We start from the raw sequence: 20,905 nt of genomic DNA on the forward strand, positions 1-20,905 counted from the left end.
TCCACTCAGAGCCAGGCAAGAGCCAGACCCACACGCTGCTCTCCTCCACCTGCCCAGGCTCTCCTAGGGCCTCCCTCTGCAGCAGTCCAGGGCCTGATGCCAAGGCAGCCCCATTATCTGCACAGGGAGGAGCTGCGATGTGGCAGGAGATCGGTGAGGCCCAGGGGACACTCACTCTGGGGGAACAGGCACCGGTAACTGAGGGTGGGCGGGAACCACCCTGGGTTCCCTTCCCCTCTGGCAGCCTGTGAGTCATTCACCCCGCACAGCCAGGCTCTCCTGCCCAGTCAGCCCCGCTCTGGGCAACACCCCAGGCCGCCCCTCAAGCCAGGGAGCCGGCAGGGGCTGGTGGGAGACTGGGGGAGAAGCAGCCTTTGCAGCCCGAAAAAAAACTTCCTGAGGCGCTGTCTGCCCGGCAGCGTTATTCCGGAAGAACGGACGTTACTCCGAGATCTCACAGCCCGTGTCTACACACAACTCATTATTGCGACAGAAGGTCGAAATCCTGTCGAGCTGGAGGATGCTCACTCTGGCTCCTGTAACCCTCCTCGCACAAGGCGTAAGGGAAGTCGGGGCAGAGGGCTCTGTCTCATAGTAAGTGCAGTGTAGATGCTCCCAAATTCGAGATCAGATATTTCGGCTTCAGCTGCGCAGTTAGCATAGGGCAGGTTGTGCAGCGTTGTCCCAGCTTAGCCCTGCTGTGTAGACGCGCCCTAACCGAGCAGGGGCCAGCCCAGGGAGAGGGCAGAGGGTGTCTGGACTCATAGACTCATAGACTTTAAGGTCGGAAGGGGCCACCATGACCATCTAGTCTGACCCCTTGCACAATGCAGGCCACAGAATCTCACCCACCCCCTCCTAGAATAATCCTCTCACCTATATCTCAGATATTGAAGTCTTCAAATGATGGTTTAAAGACCCCAAGATCTGAGGGGTGGGCAAGCCGGGCAGCTGCCTGGGGCGCCAACCAATGGGGGGGGCGCCTGATGGCAGCTGTAAGGGGCGTGTGGCATCCCTTATAGCTGCCATCAGGGCGGCGCCGCGCACCCGGCTCCCGCGCCGGCCAGCAGCGCCCTTCCCCCACAACTGTGGGGCCCAGCATGGCCCGGCGCACACGCCAGCAGCGGTAGCTGGGCCAGGCTGGGCAGCACATGTGCCATGTGCCCCAGGGACGGGCTCGCGTTCCTTAGGGGGGGCGGGCCCATGCATGTGCCATGCGCCCGGGGGCGGCACCGCGCACCCCGGCCTGGGGCGCCAAGATAGCTTGGGCAGGCCCTGCCCAAGATACAGAGAATCCTCCAGCAAGTGACCCATGCCCCATGCTACAGAGGAAGGCAAAAAGCCTCCAGGGCCTCTGCCAATCTACCCTGGAGGAAAATTCCTTCCCGATCCCAAATATGGCGATCAGCTGAAACCTGAAATTGTGGGCAAGACTCACCAGACAGATACCCAAGAAAAAGTTCTCTATTGTAACTCCTATCATCCCTCCATTGGCCTATTTACCACTGATAGTGAAAGGTCAATTAGTTGCCAAGCTCATGTTATCCCATCAAACCATCCCCTTCATAAACCCATCTAGCTTAATCTTGAAGCCAGATAGGTCTTTTGTCCCCACTACTTCCCTTGGAAGGCTGTTCCAGAACTTCACTCCTCTAACGGTTAAAAAACTTTGTCTAATTTGGAGTCTAAACTTCTTGGTAGCCAGCTGATATTCATTTGTTCTTGTGTCCACATCGATATTGAGCTTAAATAATTCCTCTCCCTCCCTAGTATTTATCCCTCTGATATATTTAAAGAGTGCAATCATGTTCCCCCTCAGCCTTCTTTTGGTTAAGGTAAACAAGACAAGCTCCCTGAGTCTCCTTTCATAAGACAGGTTTTCCATTCCTCGATTCATCCTAGTGGCCCTTCTTTGTACCTGTTCCAGTTTGAATTCATCCTCCTTAAACATGGGAGACCAGAACTGCACACAGTATTCCAAATGAGGTCTTACCAATGCCTTGTATAACGGCACTAACACCTCCTTATCCCTACTGGAAATACCTTGCCTAATGCATCCCAAGACCGTATTAGCCTTTTTCACGGCCATGTCACATTGGCGGCTCACAGTCATCCTGTGATCAACCAGGACTCCGAGGTCCTTCTCTACTGTCACTTCAAACTGATGTGTCCCCAGCTCATAACTAAAATTCTTGTTATCAATCCCTAAATGCATAACCTTACACTTCTCACTATTAAATTTCACCCTATTGCTATCCCTCCAATTTACAAGATCATCCATATCTTCCTGTATGATATCCTGATCCTTTACTGAATTGGTAATACCTCCCAACTTTGTGTCATACACAGACTTTATTAGCACACTCCCACTTTTGGTGCCGAGGTCAGTAATAAAAAGATTAAATAAGATTGGTCCCAGAACTCGTTGAAAACAAAGTTTGCAATTTATCACGTTAAAAAAATCAGATGTGTGCCAATCAAGTTTAAGGACTAACTATTTCAGCTAATCAGAAACTATCAGTTTAGGCCTGAATGAAGATCTGAGCTGGTTAATGTACTACAAAGGCAATTTCTCCTGTTTTGATATTCGCATCCCCAACCACAAATGCTGAGACACATCTACCCTGACTTAATCAGCCTCCTTAATTCTGCTCCTACAATTGAAAGGCAACATCCTTTGCAATTTCCACTCCAAATCATCTGCTGAGGTGGGTTTTACTTACAAAAACTCATGACCTAAGAAATCTGTTAGGGTATGTCTACACTACCCTCCTAGTTCGAACTAGGAGGGTAATGTAGGCATACCGCACTTGCAAATGAAGCCCGGGATTTGAATTTCCCGGGCTTCATTTGCATAAGTGGGGAGCCACCATTTTTAAAACCCCGCTGGTTCGAACCCCGTGCAGCACGGCTACACGGGGCACGAACTAGGTAGTTCGAACTAGGCTTCCTAGTCCGAACTACCGTTACTCCTCATTCCACGAATTCAAATCCCGGGCTTCATTTGCAAGTGCAGTATGCCTACATTACCCCGCTAGTTCGAACTAGCGGGGTAGTGTAGACATACCCTTAGTGTCTAAGGTGCCACAGGACTCCTCGTTAGCTTATACGGGTATATTAAGTCGTGCTTCTAAGAATAGGCCAGGTTCTGATTGGCCAGAGAGAATACCAGGATGTATGGGGATTATTGAGCCAATGAGATGATAGTTTTTCCAGTAATATTGCAAAGTGAGAATGTCCATCACTCCATCATGCCAGGGACTTATCATCAGTGTCATGAAGCAAAAAAAGTCACTGGAACCTAGGTCCCTCACAAGATACATTTCTCCCACTTCTATAGCTATCTGGGTTTGTCCTTTATGTCTCACCCCCAGCCGGGCATGGCTTGGACATGCACATAGCAACAGACAACTGAGTCCACTGAACATCTTCAGTCAGTGCATTGCAGGCTAGCCAACAATCCCCTCATGACATTCATAGCTGAGTGAGTCAGGGCTGGTAGCTGACACAGCAGGGCCGGATCAGTCCATGCTGGGTCCAGGGAGACAGACCCTGAAAGTAAAGGCGGGATCCATAGCACTGTCGTCTTCTCCAAAGCCAAGTGGGGGAATGAAACTATTGAAGTCTCATAGTAGTTCAGTAATGGGGATAATAACACAATGAACATGACAAGACTCCACACTAAAAGCCCAAGGCTGGGAACCATGTAGCGGGGGGGTTAGGGGGGTCTACAAAGGCCTCAGAGGTGCAAGTGGGGTAAAACAAGAGTACACCATGACATATGAGGATGGGCTAAATCATCCTGCATTGGGTGGGGCAGGGACAGGAGCATCCAGAGGCCCCCAAACTTTTGGCCCAGGGCACCAAAAGGATTTGAGCCGGCCCTGTCTGTGCCAATGGAATTATTTCACTCTGACATCATTAGCGGTGCCAGGGGAGGAGAATCACTTACCCGGGGCTAGAGCCGTGTCCACACTGGGGGGTTTCCACTGCCCCAGCAACACCTCCTGGTGTGGACCAGGCTCAAGGTGCCACCCTGGCCCCCATTACCATAGTGAGCACCTCCCGGCCATTGCTGCATTGACCCTCTCACACACCTGTGACGCAAGGCAGGGATATTAGCCCTGTGCTATAGGTGGGGGAAATCGAGGCACCAATCGACTACAGAATTCACCGAGCTGTGTAGGTGCCTGACACTGACTGACTACAAGGGGAGTTGGGTTGAGAGTCCCACCCCAGTGACTTACCCCGAGTCTCCCAGGAGCCTGGCCAGAGCAGGGAGCTGAACCCAGCTCAGTTCTCTAACCACTGAACAAGCCTCCCTGTACCACGAATTATGGGTAGTGTGAATGGTTAGCACGAGTGCATGAGTGAATCAACAGTAAGTGATCTGAAGAGAGGCCATGCTGAGGACCAGGCAAGAGCCCCAGAGGATTATGGACTTGTTTACAACTTTAAGAAGAAGGATCGTGGGAAATAAAAGAACTCTGTGTATGTGGCCGAGGCAGCATTTCCAGCATTGCCAGATAGGAAAAAGTAACAAGGGAAGAATCTACCCAAGGACAGACTGTTGTTTCTTACTCATGGTGAGGCAAGCGGCACAAAAACCGGATATTTCTGGATCAGTGGTGGTCATACCAGTAAGAAGAAGGGGGTGTCACTAAAGGACATCACCCCACCCGGACTGTGAGGAACCAGTGGATGCATCTCACCGGCCTAGCTCCTGCCGAGGGGATATATAACACACCATTTCCCCCCAGGAGTTGGAGTCCATCGATTCGGCATACTGGGGGAACGTGCACATCAGACCGCTGCCTCAACCAAATTAACCAACATTAGCTGGGGTCTGGCCAGCCCCAGAGGGTGAGTGTGTGGCTGTGTCTACACTGGCCACTTATTCCAGAAAATCAGCCGCTTTTCCGGAATAACTTGCCAACTGTCTACACTGGCCCCTTGAATTTCCGGAAAAGCACTGACGATCTCCTGTAAGAAATCAGCCGCTTTTCCGGAAATACTATGCTGCTCCCATTTGGGCAAAAGTCCTTATTCCGGAAAACTGTTCCGGAAAAGGGCCAGTGTAGACAGCACAGTAGTGTTTTCCGCAAAAAAAGCCCTGATCGTGAAAATGACAATCAGGGCTTTTTTGCGGAAAAGCGCATCTACATTGGCACGGACGATTTTCCGGAAAAAGTGCTTTTCCGGAAAAGCTTCCTGCCAATGTAGATGCGCTTTTTCTGGAAATACTTATAACAGAAAACTGCTCCGTTTTAAGCATTTCCGGAAAAGAGTGCCAGTGTAGACGTAGCCTCTGTGTATGCGTGTGTGTATGTTAAATTGAATTAAGAATTAGGCTGCTGAGTTAAGAATTACATGTAGATTGTTAATTATTCCATTTAAATATTGCATTTAATGCCTTTTAATGCCTGTGATGCCATTTAATGTGTAACGTTGTTTTAACTGCTTAGTACTAAATATACACATACATACAGAGCTTTTAAAACTGCTCCTGAGTTGAGTGCAATACAATTTTTTAAAGGGATGTTTGAGATGCTGTGAAAGACTCTTTTGTTCTGTGACGGTGTGTCTAGACTACAGGGTTTTGTCGACAAAAGTGGACTTTTGTCGACAAAACTATACCTGCGTCCACACTGCCTTTCAGTTATGTCGACATAACGTCAACAAAACTCAGCAGTTTTGTCGACGTATGTAAACCTCATTCTACGAGGAATAACGCCTTTTGTCAACAGAGTTCTGTCTATGGAAGGCATTATTGCATCTACATTGTCCTTTGCGTCCACACTGTTATGTCGACAAAGCAGCTTGCTTTGTCGACAGAACTGGATGTAGTCTAGACGCTCTTTGTCGACAGAAGCTTTGTCGACAGTATCTGTTGACAAAACTTCTGTTGACAAAACCCTGTAGTCTAGACATACCCTGAATGCTGAACCAAAGGCATAGGCTATGTCTAGACTGCAGGCTTCTTTCGAAAGAGGCTCTTTCGAAAGCATCTTTCGAAAGAGCCTCTTTCGAAAGATCGCGTCTAGACTGCAGGCGGATCTTTCGATAGAGGAAATCTGCTTTTTCTAAAGAGAGCACCCAGCGAGTCTGGATGCTCTCTTTCGAAGACGGCCTCTTTACATTGAAGAACGCCTTCCTTCGAAAGAGAAACTTTCGAAGGAAGGCGTTCTTCCTCGTGAAACGAGGTTTACCGCCATCGAAAGAAAAGCCGCGTTCTTTCGAAATAATTTCGAAAGAACGCGGCTTGAGTCTGGACGCAGGGGAAGTTTTTTCGGGAAAAGGCTACTTTTCCCGAAAAAACCCCTGAGTCTGGACACGGCCATAGTGTGATTCGGCTTCATTAGCCAGCTCACAGCGCCCTCTTGTGACACCTGTCAGCTCCTCTGCACTGGCAGCTGGCAGCTGGGACATGTCACTGCTGCTCAGAATGTGGCCACAGCCCCTGTCTGTGTCAGGGGAATGTGGTGGCCGGAGTCCCAGTCTCTCCCCCTGGTGCCTGTCGGGGAGACACCAACACAGGGCTGTGCCTAGACCAGTGTTTCCCAATTTTATTTGGCCACAGAACCCTTTTTAGCTTGAAAGAATTTCAAGGAACCCTAGGTTCCGAGTCAAAAAAAAAAAGCCACAATTTGTCTCTGTCTCTTTAAGAAGGGACGGGGGAGTGCCGGGGTCTCACGGAACCCCGGGGTTAACGCACCAATTGGGAAACACTGGCCTAGACTCTCAAACGTCGTGTCGTGGGCCTGGTGCTGGGCTCTGCTCCTCCCGCTCGGCCCAGAGTCAGATGCAGAGGGCGGGGGGGACATCTCAGACACTCCTCACTTGTAGGGCTGGAGGGGTTAAGGCTGCAGTCAGCCACCAGATTACTGACTGCAGGGGCTTCGCTCCCCCCATCCTCCCGACTAGAGGTGAGTGTGGGTGGGTGGGGACAGACTCATCCAGGCCAACCCACTCAGGCCTGCAGGTAAGCTTGGCACGGGAACAGCACCTGGTGGGTTGTGCCTGTCCCCAGCCCGGCTATTAGTTCTGCCCCTGCCCAGCCCCCTCCTCTGCCCTTCAGGGCCTGTCTGCTCCCTGGGGCTGCAGTAGGTTTCTTCCACCTCCCTTGTCCGGATCTGCAATGGAGGGGAAGGAGCTTCTGGGGTAACAGAGAGGAGGAGCCAGGGGCTGGGTACAGGGGAGTCCTCCAGGGTCAGAGAGACTGGGGTGTGTGAGGCCAGGGAGGCTGGTGTCAGGGAAACAGTCGGATCCAGTTTTTTCTGTCCCACACCCAGATCCATGGTCGGATTCTCTCCCCGGGGAGGGAGCCCGGTGGGAAAGTGAAGATCGGGGCCTTGGAACCAGCATCGATAAATGTCACCTGCCCCTGGACACAGTCCAGACAAACCCGGATCCTGCTGGGTGGGTTTGGGGTCAGGGGGGTCGCAGGGTCAGTGAGAGCCTGGAACTGATCCCCCCACCGCTCCACAGCCCAGACCCCCTCCTCGGGGCTCAGGCTGATCCCTCCTTTCCTGCTCACAGACTCTTTGGCCACCCCCACAGCCCAGTATCGCCCATCGCCCACCCCCACCTCCACCTCCCAGTAATGTCTCCCCGAGGTGAAGCCCTCATGACTCAGCACACAGCGCATGGTGTCAAATCTCGCCGGGTTGTCGGCGACTGGCTGCCGTGTGCGGACCCGTCTCACACGCTTCCCGTCCTCCGACAGGACGAGTTCAGGATGCGCCGTGTCTGGATCCAGAGTCACGTAGGCTGGGGGGAGAATCAGAGCGTGAGGGGCAGAGCTCGGCCCTGGGGGGGTCGATGGCGTCAGGGACAGAATCTACCCCAGCTGGGCAGTGACTCAGGGACTCTCCTGCCTCCAGGAGCACCTGGCTCTGACTGGGGAGCAGCCCGGAGGTCTCGGCTCATCCCAAGGGGCAGCTCACTGCCCGGCAGGGAGGGGACGCGAAAGAGCCCAGGCGCTGTGCGGAGGGAACGGGCGTGTCTCTGTCCCAGCCATGGCAGGAGGCTGACTCAGGGCTGACAGAAGGAAGAGGGGCCCCAGGGAGCTGAGGGGGGTCCCAGCGGGGGCTGGGCGGAGGGAGAGAGAAGCTGAGTTCACACGGGGGGAGAGGAAAAGGGGAACAGGACCAGAGCTCTGCTCTCAGCAGCTCCCCAGCTGCCTGCCATGGGCCCAGAGCTGCCCCTGTCTGTGCTCCGGGCCCTGGTGCTCTGGGGTCTGATCCATCCCTTCCCCCGGCAGAGCAGGGACCCTCCCATGGACTCTTGGGTCCTCTGCCGGGGGCAGGAGAAAGAGCAACGTCCCCGAGTGCCCCAGAGTCCATGCTGGGCACAGCCCCTCAGTCACTGGGGGAAGGGAAACTCCCCTCTTGGACCCCCCCACCTCTCCCGCACCAGAGAACAAGGGGAGCCCAAGGCTGCGAGTTTTGGGTGTAGGGGGTCTCCAGGTGGGGGCAGAGGAAGGTGGAGGGTTTTGGAATACCAGTGAGGCTGATGCCGGGGGAGGGGAGTACAAGCTGAGGCAGGGAGTTGGGGGGCAGGAGGGGCTGAGGGCTCTGGAGCCCTGGAGGTGATGGGCTCTGGGCTGTGCCTGTGGGTTTTGCGGGGGGCTCAGGAGGGGGCGTTTGGGGGCAGGAGGTGGCCCCTAGGAAGGAGAAGTCTGGGGGGGCAATTTGTGGAGCTCGTTTCCATGGCTGGCTCCTGGCCCGTGGTGCTAAGCAGCCTGAGGTGCCCGCCTGTCCTGGGGACCGCACTGCGCCAGGTCCCACATGAGGTTTTCAGGGCGTTCACCTGGTCTCAGGGTTTCATCCAGTGCATCCGGCAGAGTGTCTGGGGAGGGAGAGAGGGAGATTCAGGTTTGCAGGGGGAGCCCAGAGCCGGGTTGTCACGTGACAGACACACTCATATGACAAGGGCTGAAATCTCCTGTTTGCTCTCACTCCAGGCAGCTCCCGGCCATGGACCCGACCCCCCTGCAGCCCCACGGCCATCCCAGGACGGACAAGCTGGGGGTGAGATTGACTGTTCCCTCCGCATCCCCTCCCACCCCTCAGGCCCCAGTGGGTTTGCCTCAGTCGCTCACGCCCTTTGTCAGGGCCCGACACAGACCCTGCAAAGACTTTCCCATAAAAGTCACTTCACCCGCTTTGGTCCTTCATACTAACAGGAGGTTCAGAGTTTGCAAGCTCCTGGCTCAAGCTGGGCTGTTTGCTCACGACAGGGCCTCGGCTTCGATAGGCAGCAATAGGAATAAGGAGAAAATCACTTTATCCCTGGGGAAACTGAGGCAGGGAGCGGTGGATTGTATGGGCCAGATTCACCTTGTGCCAGCAGAGCAGGGCGGAGAGGCCACTTGTGACCGGGTGGTCAGTGGCTACAGCGGCCGGGGCCAGGGTTGGTTCAGGCTCAGGCGGAGTTGCATCCCGGTTACAATGGCCCAGTGTGCCCGGGCCAGGGAGCAGAGAGCCAGAGGCCCACGTCCCTCTGTCCCTTCCCCCCCCCCCTTCCTCCTGCCTTCCCAAGCCCCGCCCCTCCCAGCCCTCTCAGGGACAGGCATCTGTCCCTCCTACCCCCTCTCTCCCTAACCTACTCCCTCCCCAGCCCTCTCAGGGTCAGGCCTTGGGCCTGCAGCTGCTGGGAGGAGGTACAAGAAGCCTCCTCCTCACTCCTGCATTGCTGGGAGCCTGCACGGGACAGGCAGCAAGTGCTCAGGTCAGTCCCGCTCCCTGCTGGCCAATTTGCCCCCCCCCCCCTTCCTGGCCAGCCGGTTTTCCCCCACTTCCCCTCCTGATCTTCCCTGGCCACCCCCTCTGCAACCCCTACAGCTCTGCTTCCCGCCAGCCCGTTCCTCTTCCTGATCTCCCCTGGCCAGTGCAGCTGCACCCCCCACCCCGCCAGCTCTGCTTCCCGCCTCCCCTTCCTCCTGGCCACCCCCCTTGTGACTCCCTATCCCCCTCAACTGTGCTTCCTGCCCCACCTTTCTCCCGGTCAGCCCCACTACCTGGTAACCCCTAGCAGTGTTCCAGGCTCATAGAGTTTTTTTTTTTTTTTTTTTGCTCAACAACTTTGGTCCCCCCTCCCCTTTTTTTTCCTTCAATACATTTTTTTCCTGGTGGTTTTTTTGGGGAGGAGGGGGGAGCAGTGTTCAGTATTTTTGTTCCAGCCATCTGGCAACTCTAGAAGTGACCCATGCACATCAGAAAAGAGAGTAACTTGAAAATTGCTTGGGCAGCAAAAACTCTCCAGCAATTGAACGTTCCTGTGTGTGCCGTGTACAAGTCACACAAGGTACTTACTGTCTCTAACACAAAGGTGATTGGAACAGAACTCATCCGGGTATAATCTGGACGGTTATAACAGGTCAGATACTCTCATAGGAGGTCCTACTATCGCAGGAGAAATGCACCCTGACATGTCTATGGCCCAGGAGAAGGGAACTGGGCATGTTTCTCTCCCTGGCGTTTCTCACTCTCACAGTCACTGTCATTGCAAAGGCTGCTTCTGAACAAACAAGGATTTGAATTAATCAACCTGAGCATCTTGGAACCCAAGTCTGGGCCATTAACCCCCCCCCTCCCCCCGGATACATGGAAGCATCATCTAATTACGAATCACTTGACCAGCACCATTCTCCTTCCACGGTCTCACTTTTCCCTCCTCCATCTCGCCCAGGTACCTTTGAACTCCCTCAGCCTTTCCGACAGCACAATAACTTTCTGGGAAAAACCACGGATTTGTTCTTCCAGTTCAGGAGCCACCTCCTCCAGCTGCTGGGCCTGCCCCTCCTCACACCTGGAGAGAAACAACGTCCCCTGGTGACACTGCAGTGGTTCCCAGCCTTTTCGACCATGTGGGCCCCCTTTCAATCTATGAAAATGTCATGGACGCCCTCCCCTCTCTGGGGGAGAAACAAAGAAAAGGAAAAGAAAAAGAAGGATCGGGCTCAATCCTTGCTTTTGAACTTTCCACAGATCCCCTGCAGTACCCTCGTGGACCATCAAGGGTCTAGGATTGCCAGATACTTTCACAATAAATATCTACCCCTCACATGGCAGGAAAAAAATTGGTTGAGCCCCCTCCCCAAAAAAAACCTCACAAAAAAGAAAAAAAAACCACTGTGCCTTTAAATCCCCAGGTTCCCCGCTCTTCATGGCCCCACCAGACACGGGGAAAAATGTCTCAACTGGGCTTCCGATAGAGAGAAAAAGAAAATAACAGACACTGTACCGGACAGAGGCTGCAAATACCAGACTGTCTGGGCCAATACCAGACACCTGGTAACCTTACAGGGGTCTGTGGCCCACAGGTTGGGAGCCGCTGTGATCCTGCCTTGAGTGACTCAGTTCTTAAGTTCTGGTTAGTGGGTATTTGAGTCTCCTCGGCCAAGTCACTCCTGGGCTTCCAAGCGCTGAGGGATGGAAGGAATCCGCCCTCTAGGGACTAGACTGAGACACCAGCTCCCCTCCCCAGCTCATCCCACACAGGTCTCCAAACAGTCCTCAGGAGCAAAAGACCCTGGATCCCTGCTGCCCTGGGCTGAATGGTGCTCAGCTCCCAGTAGGGACAGGCCCATGTCCCACCCCTCAGTCCTGGGGCAGCCAGTCCCCAGGGAGGTGACATGGGTAGATGTTACCCACCAGCTCTGTGATTCTTGGGGAACCAGAACATGGTCACCTGTCAGCCTTGTGCTCTTGGGAAGCCAGGGAGTGACATTCATGGAAAACCATCCCTCTCCCTCAGGCCTCTGCTAGAATCAAAGACAAAGCAATGAAAAGGCCGGGGAAGACGCACCGAAACTGCTCCAGACAAGGGTGATACAATTAAGGAAACACCCCAGCCTCATTTGCATTAAAGATGGAACAGAGGGACATCTCATTAGCATACAGAATGGAGAGCAGCTCTTCCAAGGCAGGAACCACACTGAACTATGGGATACCGAAAGCAGAGAAGTACTGCCTGATGGGAAATCCCTGCTCCAGATGCTAATGAACCTAGGCTTGCTCACACCCAAATTAGTCCTTATGGGTATGTCTACACTACCACCCTAGTTCGAACTAGGGGGGGTAATGTAGTCATACGGAGTTGCGAATGAAGCCCGGGATTTGAATTTCCCGGGCTTCATTTGCATAAAGCCGGCCGGCGCCATTTTTAAATGCCAGCTAGGTCGGACCCTGTGCCGCATGTAGCCGTTCCACGAGGCGTACAGCTAGTTCGGAATAGGAAGCCTAATCCGAACTAGCTAGTCCGTGCCGCGTGTAGCCGCGCGGCACGGGGTCCGACCTAGCCGGCATTTAAAAATGGCGCCGGCCAGCTTTATGCAAATGTAGCCCGGGAAATTCAAATCCCAGGCTTCATTTGCAACTCCGTATGACTACATTACCCGCCCTAGTTCGAATACCCTATCAGACCAATTCTAGTAACGATCCTATTGACATCTAAAATACTGAAACTGCCTAGTTGCATTGTGAGCTCGTTAAAGGAACATCACCCATAACCAGGGGTGATCAGTCTCTATTGTCTCTCCTCTTTCTCTTTGAATTATCCCTATAAAAATGCCTATCTTTGCCCCATGAAAAACTGTTCTGATACCTGGACTTAAACTGCATCAGTTCCATTGAGACTTCTTCATCTCCTGTCTGATCGTGCTGGGGGCTCTGTTCTGCTTGTCTCCTGCCCTCTGGACACCAGGCTACCAACATCACCTGGGAACCCCGATCAGTGCAAGCTCCGTGGAGTGGTGAGGTCTCTCTCTCTGGGTATGTCTACACTACAAAGTTATTTTGAACTAACGGACGTTAGTTCAAATTAACTTTGATAGGCGCTATACTAGCGCTCCGCTAGTTCGAACTTAATTCGAACTAACGGAGCGCTTAGTTCGAACTAGGTAAACCTCATTCTACGAGGACTAAGCCTAGTTCGAACTAGTGGGAGGCTAGCCCTCCCCAGCTTTCCCTGGTGGCCACTCTGGCCAACACCAGGGAAATTCTATTGCCCCCCTCCCGGCCCCGGACCCCTTAAAGGGGCACGGGCTGGCTACGGTGCCCGTGCCAGGTGCAAGCCTGCCAGCACCCAGCCAGCAGACCCTGCACCTGGCACGGCACAGAGCCACCCACCCGATGCCCCCCAGCCCTCCCCCTCTTCCCGGGACCAGGCTGGCGGCTCCCGGAAGCTTGCCCGGGACCGCAAGAGGCGGGCACCCGCCTGGGCTAGTGCAGACATCGTGGACCTCGTCCACAACCTCCGAACTAGGCACAGGAAAGTGGCCATCTAGGGCAGGAGAGCTGCCAGCCTGGCCACCCAGGAGCAGGTGTGCATGAAAATCAAGGTGGTCCACTGAGACCCCCAACCCTGAGCCCTGAGCTTACAATGGCCGTACTGGGTCAGACCAAAGGTCCATCTAGCCTAGTAGCCTGTCTGCCGACAGCGGCCAACCATAGGGACCCTGGAGGGGATGGACCGAAGACAATGACCAAGCCATTTGTCTCGTGCCACCCATCTCCAGCCTTCCACAAACTTTGGGCAGGGACACCACTCCTACCCCCTGGCTAATACCACTCCATGGACCCAACCTTTATCACTTTATCTCACTTCTCTTTAAACTCTGTTCTAGTTCTAACCTTCACAGCCTCCTGCAGCGAGGAGTTCCACAGGTTGACTCTTTGCTTTGTGAAGAAGAACTTTCTGTTACTAGTTTGAAGCCTGCTACCCATTCCTTTCCTTTGGTATCCTCTAGTCCTTCTATTATGGGAACTAATGGAGAACTTTTCTGGATGAACCCTCTCCACGCCACTCATGCTTTTATAGACCTCTATCCTATCCCCCCTCAGTCTCCTCTTTTCTAAACTGAAAAGTCCCAGTCTCTTTAGCCTCTCTTCATATGGGACCTCTTCCAAACCTCTGATCATTTTAGTTGCCCTCCCCTCTCTCACCCTCTCTCTTCCCCTCTTCCACCTCCTTTTCCCAGTCTCCCCGAGTTTTGTTCAATAAAGAGAGTTTCTATTTTTGACCACACGTTTTCTTTATTTTGTACATCAGGAAGGGGAGCTAGGGAAGGGTAAGTGGAAGGAGGTGAGGGAGGAATGGGGTACGAGCCCCCGATGGAGAGGACTGGGCTGGCTCTGCGGGCTTCTGGGGGTGGAAGCTCTCCGGCAGCCCCCCAATTGCCCCCTCTCCCCAGATGGCAGCCTGCAGCAAGTGCAGCCGGTCTGATGGCCGAGTGCTGTGATGTGCCCAGTGTGGGCACTCAGGGCACTCCAAGCCAGGACTGCTTTGCAAGGGGGGCACCCCTGAGAACTGTCTGTCCGGGGTGGGGGTCGGGTCCCTTTAAGCACAGCTCTCGGCTAGCCTGAGACAGCATCTCCACGCTCTAAGTCCTCATCTGATGCCCTGCCGGCACTGCTTCCGGCCATCCTTAACCCCGGTTCAGGGTCCACTTAATGTGGACTTGCTAGTTCGAATTAGCAAAACGCTAATTCGAACTAGTTTTTAGTTCTAGATGCGTTAGTTCGAATTAGCTTAGTTCGAATTAACTGATTCGAACTAAGTTAGTTCGAATTAGCGCTGTAGTGTAGACATACCCTCTTTCTTTCTCTCTCTCCTCCATCAACTATCTCTCTCTAAGCATAGCCTCCTGACCCTGCCCTATGTAAACTGTTATATGGTTACCTAACATTTGTAATCAGTTTCAATTTAGATTTAATATTGAATTGTTAGATTTAACATTGTAACTTTTTGATATCTATTCACTACTCAGAAATAAATAACTTTCATTGTTGAGCTGGTTGCTTCTCTTTCTCTCTTTCTTTCTTTCTTTCTCTTTTGCTCGCTCTTCCTTAAGGGGTGGTGTTTTGGCTTCCCCATTCGCTCTGCAGCAACGCTTCTTGTACCCAAGCTAAAGATCCCTGTAGTGCCCAAAATCCTGTGGGGTTGCTCATCGTGTGGTTAACCAGTGAATGACTGTGGTGTGAAAGTGGGGATTAGGGGTGCTGAACCTGGGGGCTTATGAGGATGGCAGCTTAAAATACTGTTTAATCCAGCCCATGGAGTCTAAAGGCACATGAGGGTGCAGTGTGGCATTGCTGTGAAACCCAGCCAGCTGAGTCCAGGGACATATGAGGGGGTCAGCTTGTGAGTGCTGAGTACCCAGTCCTCTCAGACGTGCTCTGTTAGCGGGTGTGAGTGTCTGTGTGTGTTGCCAAGGTGGTAAAAACCCCGTCCTGAGGAACCTAGTTCCTGCAGGAGAGCTCCAGTGGGAGGGGGAATTGGCAGCAGGGAGAATTTAGCTCCATATGAGAGCACAAGTAGCATAAACAGCACACTGATAGAATTGTTAACCTTCCCCCAATCCCATAAGGTTAACCCTGATAAATGAGCATACCCCAGAGTATTGGGCAAATCTGGTAACATAGAATATAGCACAGGCCAGTCTGCGCCTTTCCCTGGGTAATTGCAGAGTCGCCTGTAAAAGGGTGAGGACCTCAGGGCTAAATGAGTCAGATTTGAATCCCAAATGTGATCTTCCTGCCCCATCTGCTGTGGAGCCCTGGGGAGAAGCAGCAACAACTTCACTGCCCAGTGTTTCCCAGCGCTGTGAGGTGTGAGAGCCACCTACCTGCTCAAGGTGCTTCTGACGTCCTGGGGAGAGAGAGAGAGAGAGAGAGAGAGAGAGAGAGTTTCAGTCCCACCTGACACACACTGTGAATTCCAAGGGAGGGATTTGGCGAGCGAGGGGGAACTAGGCTTTGCCTGGCCCCAGGGCCATGGACCCCTGAGCAAATGGGGCTTTGCCATCTCTAGTCTCTCTGTGCCTGTGGGTCTGCACAGAACAACAATTCGCATGCCAGGAAGGTGCACACAGAGCTGACCTGTGACCTCTGACTTCTGTGCCCACCTGTTAGGGGCTGTCCTGTCTCTGTGGTGGGATCTGGGGAATTTCCCCCTCAGTCTCACCTGCAGGAATTCACTCGCTGGCTTCTGGCACTTCTCCTCCAGCTCCCAGATCCACTCGCTGAGACAGGAAATCTCTGAGGAGAGTTTGGTGACAGTGTCAATCCCTGCCTTCACAATCATCTTATCCAGCTTCTCCAGCTGGGCCAGCAGGAGTCGCTCTTGTTCCTGCAGGAACTGCTGCAGCTGCTGAAACTCAGCCACAATCTTCTGCCTCTCTGTTCCTGTCCGTTTCTGGAAGAAGAAGCAAAGGAAGAACATCACCACCACCGCTAGGGGGACATGGATGGAACCAGGGCCCTTTCACAGAGCGCTGAGTGTGCAGGGGGAGAATCTCTTTGTAAATTCTAAGTCACCAGACAGTGAACAGTCTCCTGTAGTTACTAGAGAAAGAATTTTCTGACATCTTCTCGTTTGGCCGCAGTATCTCCAAAAGGCCGTTTCCGTGTCTGACGTGCTTTGGAAACTGAGTGGCTCATGGCCTCAGCAATGTAGATCCAAAGCAGCAGGGAGCAGAACTCAGCACTCGCTCTTGGTGACATTTTCTGCATTTCAGTTTTTTTCCTGGGGAAATGCAGATTTGCCACCAAAGAACCATTTCATGAATTACTGGCAATGTTGTGCTGCAGAAAGAAATGCATGACAAATCAAAATAGTGGCTTTTTTTTCTAGATTTAAAAGTCTGACGTATTTTTGAAACTGTCCTTGTGCTGTATAACATTATTTGTTAAGAAAATGGTAAAGTTGAAAGAAAACATTTTGATTTTTTTCAAAAAAAATTCATTTGACTAAACAAAAATTCAAATTTGTCATTTGCTAATAATTAAAAAAACAAGTGAACCTGTGAGAGAAAAAGCAGGCACCTAAAGCGAATGACAAGAATGGAGAAATTGTCGGAACACAAAGGAACTAAGGGTATGTCTACACTACCCCGCTAGTTCGAACTAGGAGGGTAATGTACGCATACCGCACTTGCAAATGAAGCCCGGGATTTGAATTTCCTGGGCTTCATTTGTATAAACTGGGCGCCGCCATTTTTTAATCCCTGCTCATTCGAACCCCGTGCAGCGCGGCTACACGCGGCACGAACTAGGTAGTTCGGACTAGGCTTCCTAGTCCAAACTACTGTTACTCCTCGCTATCGGGGCTTTTTTGCGGAAAAGAAATCTCTGCTGTCTACACTGACCCTTTTCCAGAACAGTTTTCCGGAAAAGGACTTTTGCCCGAATGGGAGCAGCATAGTTTTTCCGGAAAAGCACTGATGATTTTACATTAGATCGTCAGTGCTTTTCCGGAAATTCAAGGGACCAGTGTAGAAAGCTGGCAAGTTATTCCGGAAAGCGGCTGATTTTCCGGAATATGTGGCCAGTGTAAACACGGCCAGGGTGTGACAGTGGTTTCCAACTCGTGGTCTTTGTGCCCTCGGGGACCATGGACCATGTGAGCAAAATACGTGGATGGAAAAAAACTGGACAAATTTCAGCTGTTCACACAGACAGTAGATTTCAAAGGGGTCACAGAACCATCCTTTGACACTTCTAAAGGGGTCTACAAATACACAGAGGTTGGAAGCGTCTTCGTTTAGCGCCCAGCCCTAAGGAGGGATCCTGCTAAAACAATGAATTGTGATTTCTGGGTGCTCATTCCCCGGCGGATCAAGAGAAACCAAAATCCAGTCCCTAGATTGTCCTGGCCACTCCTTAGTGTTTGAATCAGGATCAGCTTCCTCCAGCTCGCTACAACAGCAGGGTCATAACGCCGGGCACCTACCAGGTACTCCTGGCTGGTCTTCTCCCTGCTCACTTTCAGTCCCAGCAGCTTTTCTCTCTTGGCTCTCAGGGTCTTCAGATGGGCCTGGAGCCTTTTCTGGAGACGCAGAAACATGTCATGTGACTAAGCAAAAAATCAAATGTGAGATTTGCTAATAATTAAAAAAATAGATCATTTTTGGTTCAAGCCAGTTCTGTAGTGTCCTTCTGGTGAACGTGGGAGGGGAGCTGGCCCAGCACAACCACGCACTGCACTCCCGACTGCAGGGCCCGGCAGGTTTAAGAGATCAGAGACGGAGGCTGTGTCTACACTGGCACCCTTTTCCGGAAAAGGGTGCCAGTGTAGACACAGCCTGGGAGTGTTTTCAAACCTTGTTACCGTAGGGAGCTGGAGTCACATACTCAGAGGCTGCATGTGCGGGGGTGGGGGGAGCTCGCAGGGAAGGGACAATGCAGGGCAGGGTGAGGGGTTGTGGCATCCAACCTGGCCTGGGGTAGGTAAAACAGAGGCCCAGGGAAAGAAAGCCAGAGGGAGGAGGCTCCTGGGGCAGGCAGAGGCCAAAGTCCTGAGAGTCCCAGCAGGGAAAGCAGGGCTGTTACTGGATACAAAAAATGCCACTGTGGGTCTTTTTGGGGAAACTGAGGCAGGGCTACCCCATGCCACGAGGGGCACTCGGGAGACAGTGACCCTGCTGCGGTTCCGTGATGGGGCATATCTACCCCGCACTGAAGGGCAGACAGCCCGGGCTCAGCTGGCTGAAAAGCCCCTCCCATTCATCCCTGCTGGGCACGCGCCCAGCGGAACCAGGGTGCAGGAGCTCAGGGAACCCTGCAGTGGGGGCGGGCGGCTGGGGGAGAAGGAGCTCAGACCGCAGCTCCCGACCCGTCCTCCAGCAGCTGTTGCCTGACCCGCCCCTGCTCCCGCAGCAACATCAACAGCTGCAGACACTCGGGAAGCAGCATCTGCAACCACCGCCTGGACCAAGGACCATACCCCGTAGGCGAGCGGATGCCAGAGAGCGGTAGGAAGCAGCCCAGGGCGGAGGATTATCTTTCGGGGCTCGGTGCGTATCGGCAGGAATCCCCAGCAGGCAGGCAGTTGCTGTTGTCTCTGCCTACAGGGCCCTGGACTGGGACCCGGTGGAGTGGGAGGGCCCGGGTCCCCCGACCTCCCATTTTCCTCTCCTGGCCAAAGAGCTCCCGAGCGGGGAGAGATTTACCTGGGACTTGGCCTCAGGGCCGTAAATGCCCTGGGAGAGGGGCAGACAGTTTTGAACGTGGCCACACATCGTATCAGCTAGATTCCCAGGGCGGGAGCTGCTCCCCAGAGCTCCCCCTCAGTCCCATGAGGGCAGGGATCGCAGTCGGCATTTCCCTACCTGGAATTCTTTGGCAGCTGCCTCGGCAGGAATCACGGTGTGAGCTCGGTGCCCCTTGGATCTGTCGCACACCACACAGATGGGGATTCCATCCTCTCTGCAGAAGAGTTTGAGAGGCTCCTGGTGTTTCTCGCACAGTCTCTCTGGGGCTGCTTCCTTCCCTGCCTGCAATTGGAGTTCTCTGGATGCGTCCACAATACCCCTCAGCTGCCTGTTCGTCCTGAGGCGCCCTTGGGGAAAGGTCCGTCTGCACTGGGGGCAGGAGACGTCTGCGGTGAGTCCCCTCCAGCACTGGGTGATGCAGGCTCGGCAGTAGCTGTGATCACAGTCCAGAGACACCGGGTCATTAAAATAATCCAGGCAAATGGGACAGGTCACTTCATCCTGGAGCATCTTTGCTGGATTTGCAGCAGCCATGGCTTCTCGCAGGGGAAACAAGAGAGTTTAGTGTCACTTCCTTGTGCTCAGAAATGGGCGGGTTGCACTTTGTATTGGTCAGTGCTGCCTTTCTGGGCGTGTTCTTGTGGTCTTTCTTTTTTCAGACTCTACGATGCCTTTGAATGAAGTGTGATGAGTCTAAACTGACAGTCACTCCTCCGAAACATCTGCCAGGCCCCAAACTTGGGACTAGGTACTTTGGGGTGCATCTATACTGCACCGTTATTTCAGAATAATGTCGTTATTCAGAGGTAACAGCATGCTTGTCTACACAGCAAATCCATTATTTCGAAAGGACATCGAAACAACGGACGGCTTATTCCAACTCCTGTAAGCCTCATTCCACGAGGAATAACGCCTCTTCTGGAACAGCTATTTCAGAATCGCATCTCCGTGGATGCTCCACTGCTGCTATTTCGAAATAGCCCCGCCCCAGGGCCGTTCAAAGTCATTACTGCCCAGTGCTCCCTGGGGCTGTAAATTGAGGTAGCACATCCACATTCGGGGAACCTGCCTTGGACTCATTTCAAGGCTTCCCTGTAGTGTGGATGTGCTATTTTGAAATAAGCTATTTTGAACGATCCCTTCCGGAAGAGATCATTCTGAAATAAGTATGCAGGGGAGACGTACCCCCAGTAAGAAAGGGGTAACAAGTGACTTGGGGTTTTACTGCCTGGCTGCACGATGTCTGGGGACAGACAGAGAGGGGTGCTGGAAATACAGATCCACAAAAAACAAACCTCTTGAGTGAATCTTACCCTTCTCTCTCCCAAGCAGTTTGCATGCCGGAGGCAATATCTACATAAACAAGTTGGCTACGTCTACACTGGCATGATTTTCCGAAAATGCTTTTAATGGAAAAGTTTTCCATTAAAAGCATTTTCGGAAAAATCACGTCTAGATTGGCAGGATGCTTTTCCACAAAAGCACTTTTTGTGGAAAAGCGTCCGTGGCCAATCTAGACGCAGTTTTCCACAAAAAAGCCCCGATCGCCATTTTCGCGATCGGGGCTTTTTTGCGGAAAACAGTACTGTGCTGTCTACACTGGCCCTTTTGTGCAAAAGTCTTTTGGAAAAAGACTTTTGCCCGAACGGGAGCAGCACAGTATTTCCGCAAGAACACTGACGATCTTACATGAGATCGTCAGTGTTCTTGCGGAAATTCAAGCGGCCAGTGTAGACAGCTGGCAAGTTTTTCCATTAAATCAGATGATTTTGCGGAAAAACTTGCCAGTCTAGACACAGCCGTTATGTTCACACAGTGTATGTATCCCAGCTACAATCCAGTGCCGTGCGTGGAACAGATTTCTTTATCATTAGCAGGTAACAGACATTTGAAGAAGAGCGTTCCATG

The 20,905-nt window shown here is 52.7% G+C and overlaps 1 protein-coding gene across 2 annotated transcripts; it reads right to left on the reverse strand.

The window, feature by feature from the left end:
- Positions 1-2,995: 2,995 nt before the first annotated feature.
- Positions 2,996-20,044, reverse strand: LOC102452907 (zinc finger protein RFP-like). Of its 2 annotated transcripts, none has more exons than XM_075914028.1 (7): positions 19,115-20,044; positions 17,737-17,859; positions 15,970-16,200; positions 15,632-15,654; positions 10,697-10,812; positions 8,812-8,850; positions 2,996-7,770 (listed from the first exon to the last, which is right to left on the reverse strand). In XM_075914028.1, exons 1-7 carry the CDS (start codon positions 19,529-19,531, stop codon positions 7,250-7,252), a joined length of 1,470 nt encoding a protein of 489 aa, XP_075770143.1. In that variant the 5' UTR covers positions 19,532-20,044; the 3' UTR covers positions 2,996-7,249. The 2 variants fall into 2 exon arrangements, with proteins under 2 accessions (XP_075770143.1, XP_075770145.1); XM_075914030.1 differs by having other exon boundaries at positions 17,737-17,832; positions 19,115-20,042.
- Positions 20,045-20,905: the final 861 nt, after the last annotated feature.

Source organism: Pelodiscus sinensis, chromosome 32 (genome assembly GCF_049634645.1).
Source record: "Pelodiscus sinensis isolate JC-2024 chromosome 32, ASM4963464v1, whole genome shotgun sequence".
Classification (NCBI taxonomy): Eukaryota; Metazoa; Chordata; order Testudines; family Trionychidae; genus Pelodiscus; species Pelodiscus sinensis.

Excerpts from the sequence above, each read along its gene's own strand:
- LOC102452907 (XM_075914028.1), bottom strand. The coding sequence starts at position 19,531 with ATGGCTGCTGCAAATCCAGCAAAGATGCTCCAGGATGAAGTGACCTGT. Across the intron at positions 10,813-15,631 it reads GTCAGAAGCACCTTGAGCAG|GTGTGAGGAGGGGCAGGCCC; the intron begins GTAGGTGGCTCT and ends GTTTCTCTCCAG. Across the intron at positions 8,851-10,696 it reads AAGGCTGAGGGAGTTCAAAG|ACACTCTGCCGGATGCACTG; the intron begins GTACCTGGGCGA and ends CTCCCTCCCCAG.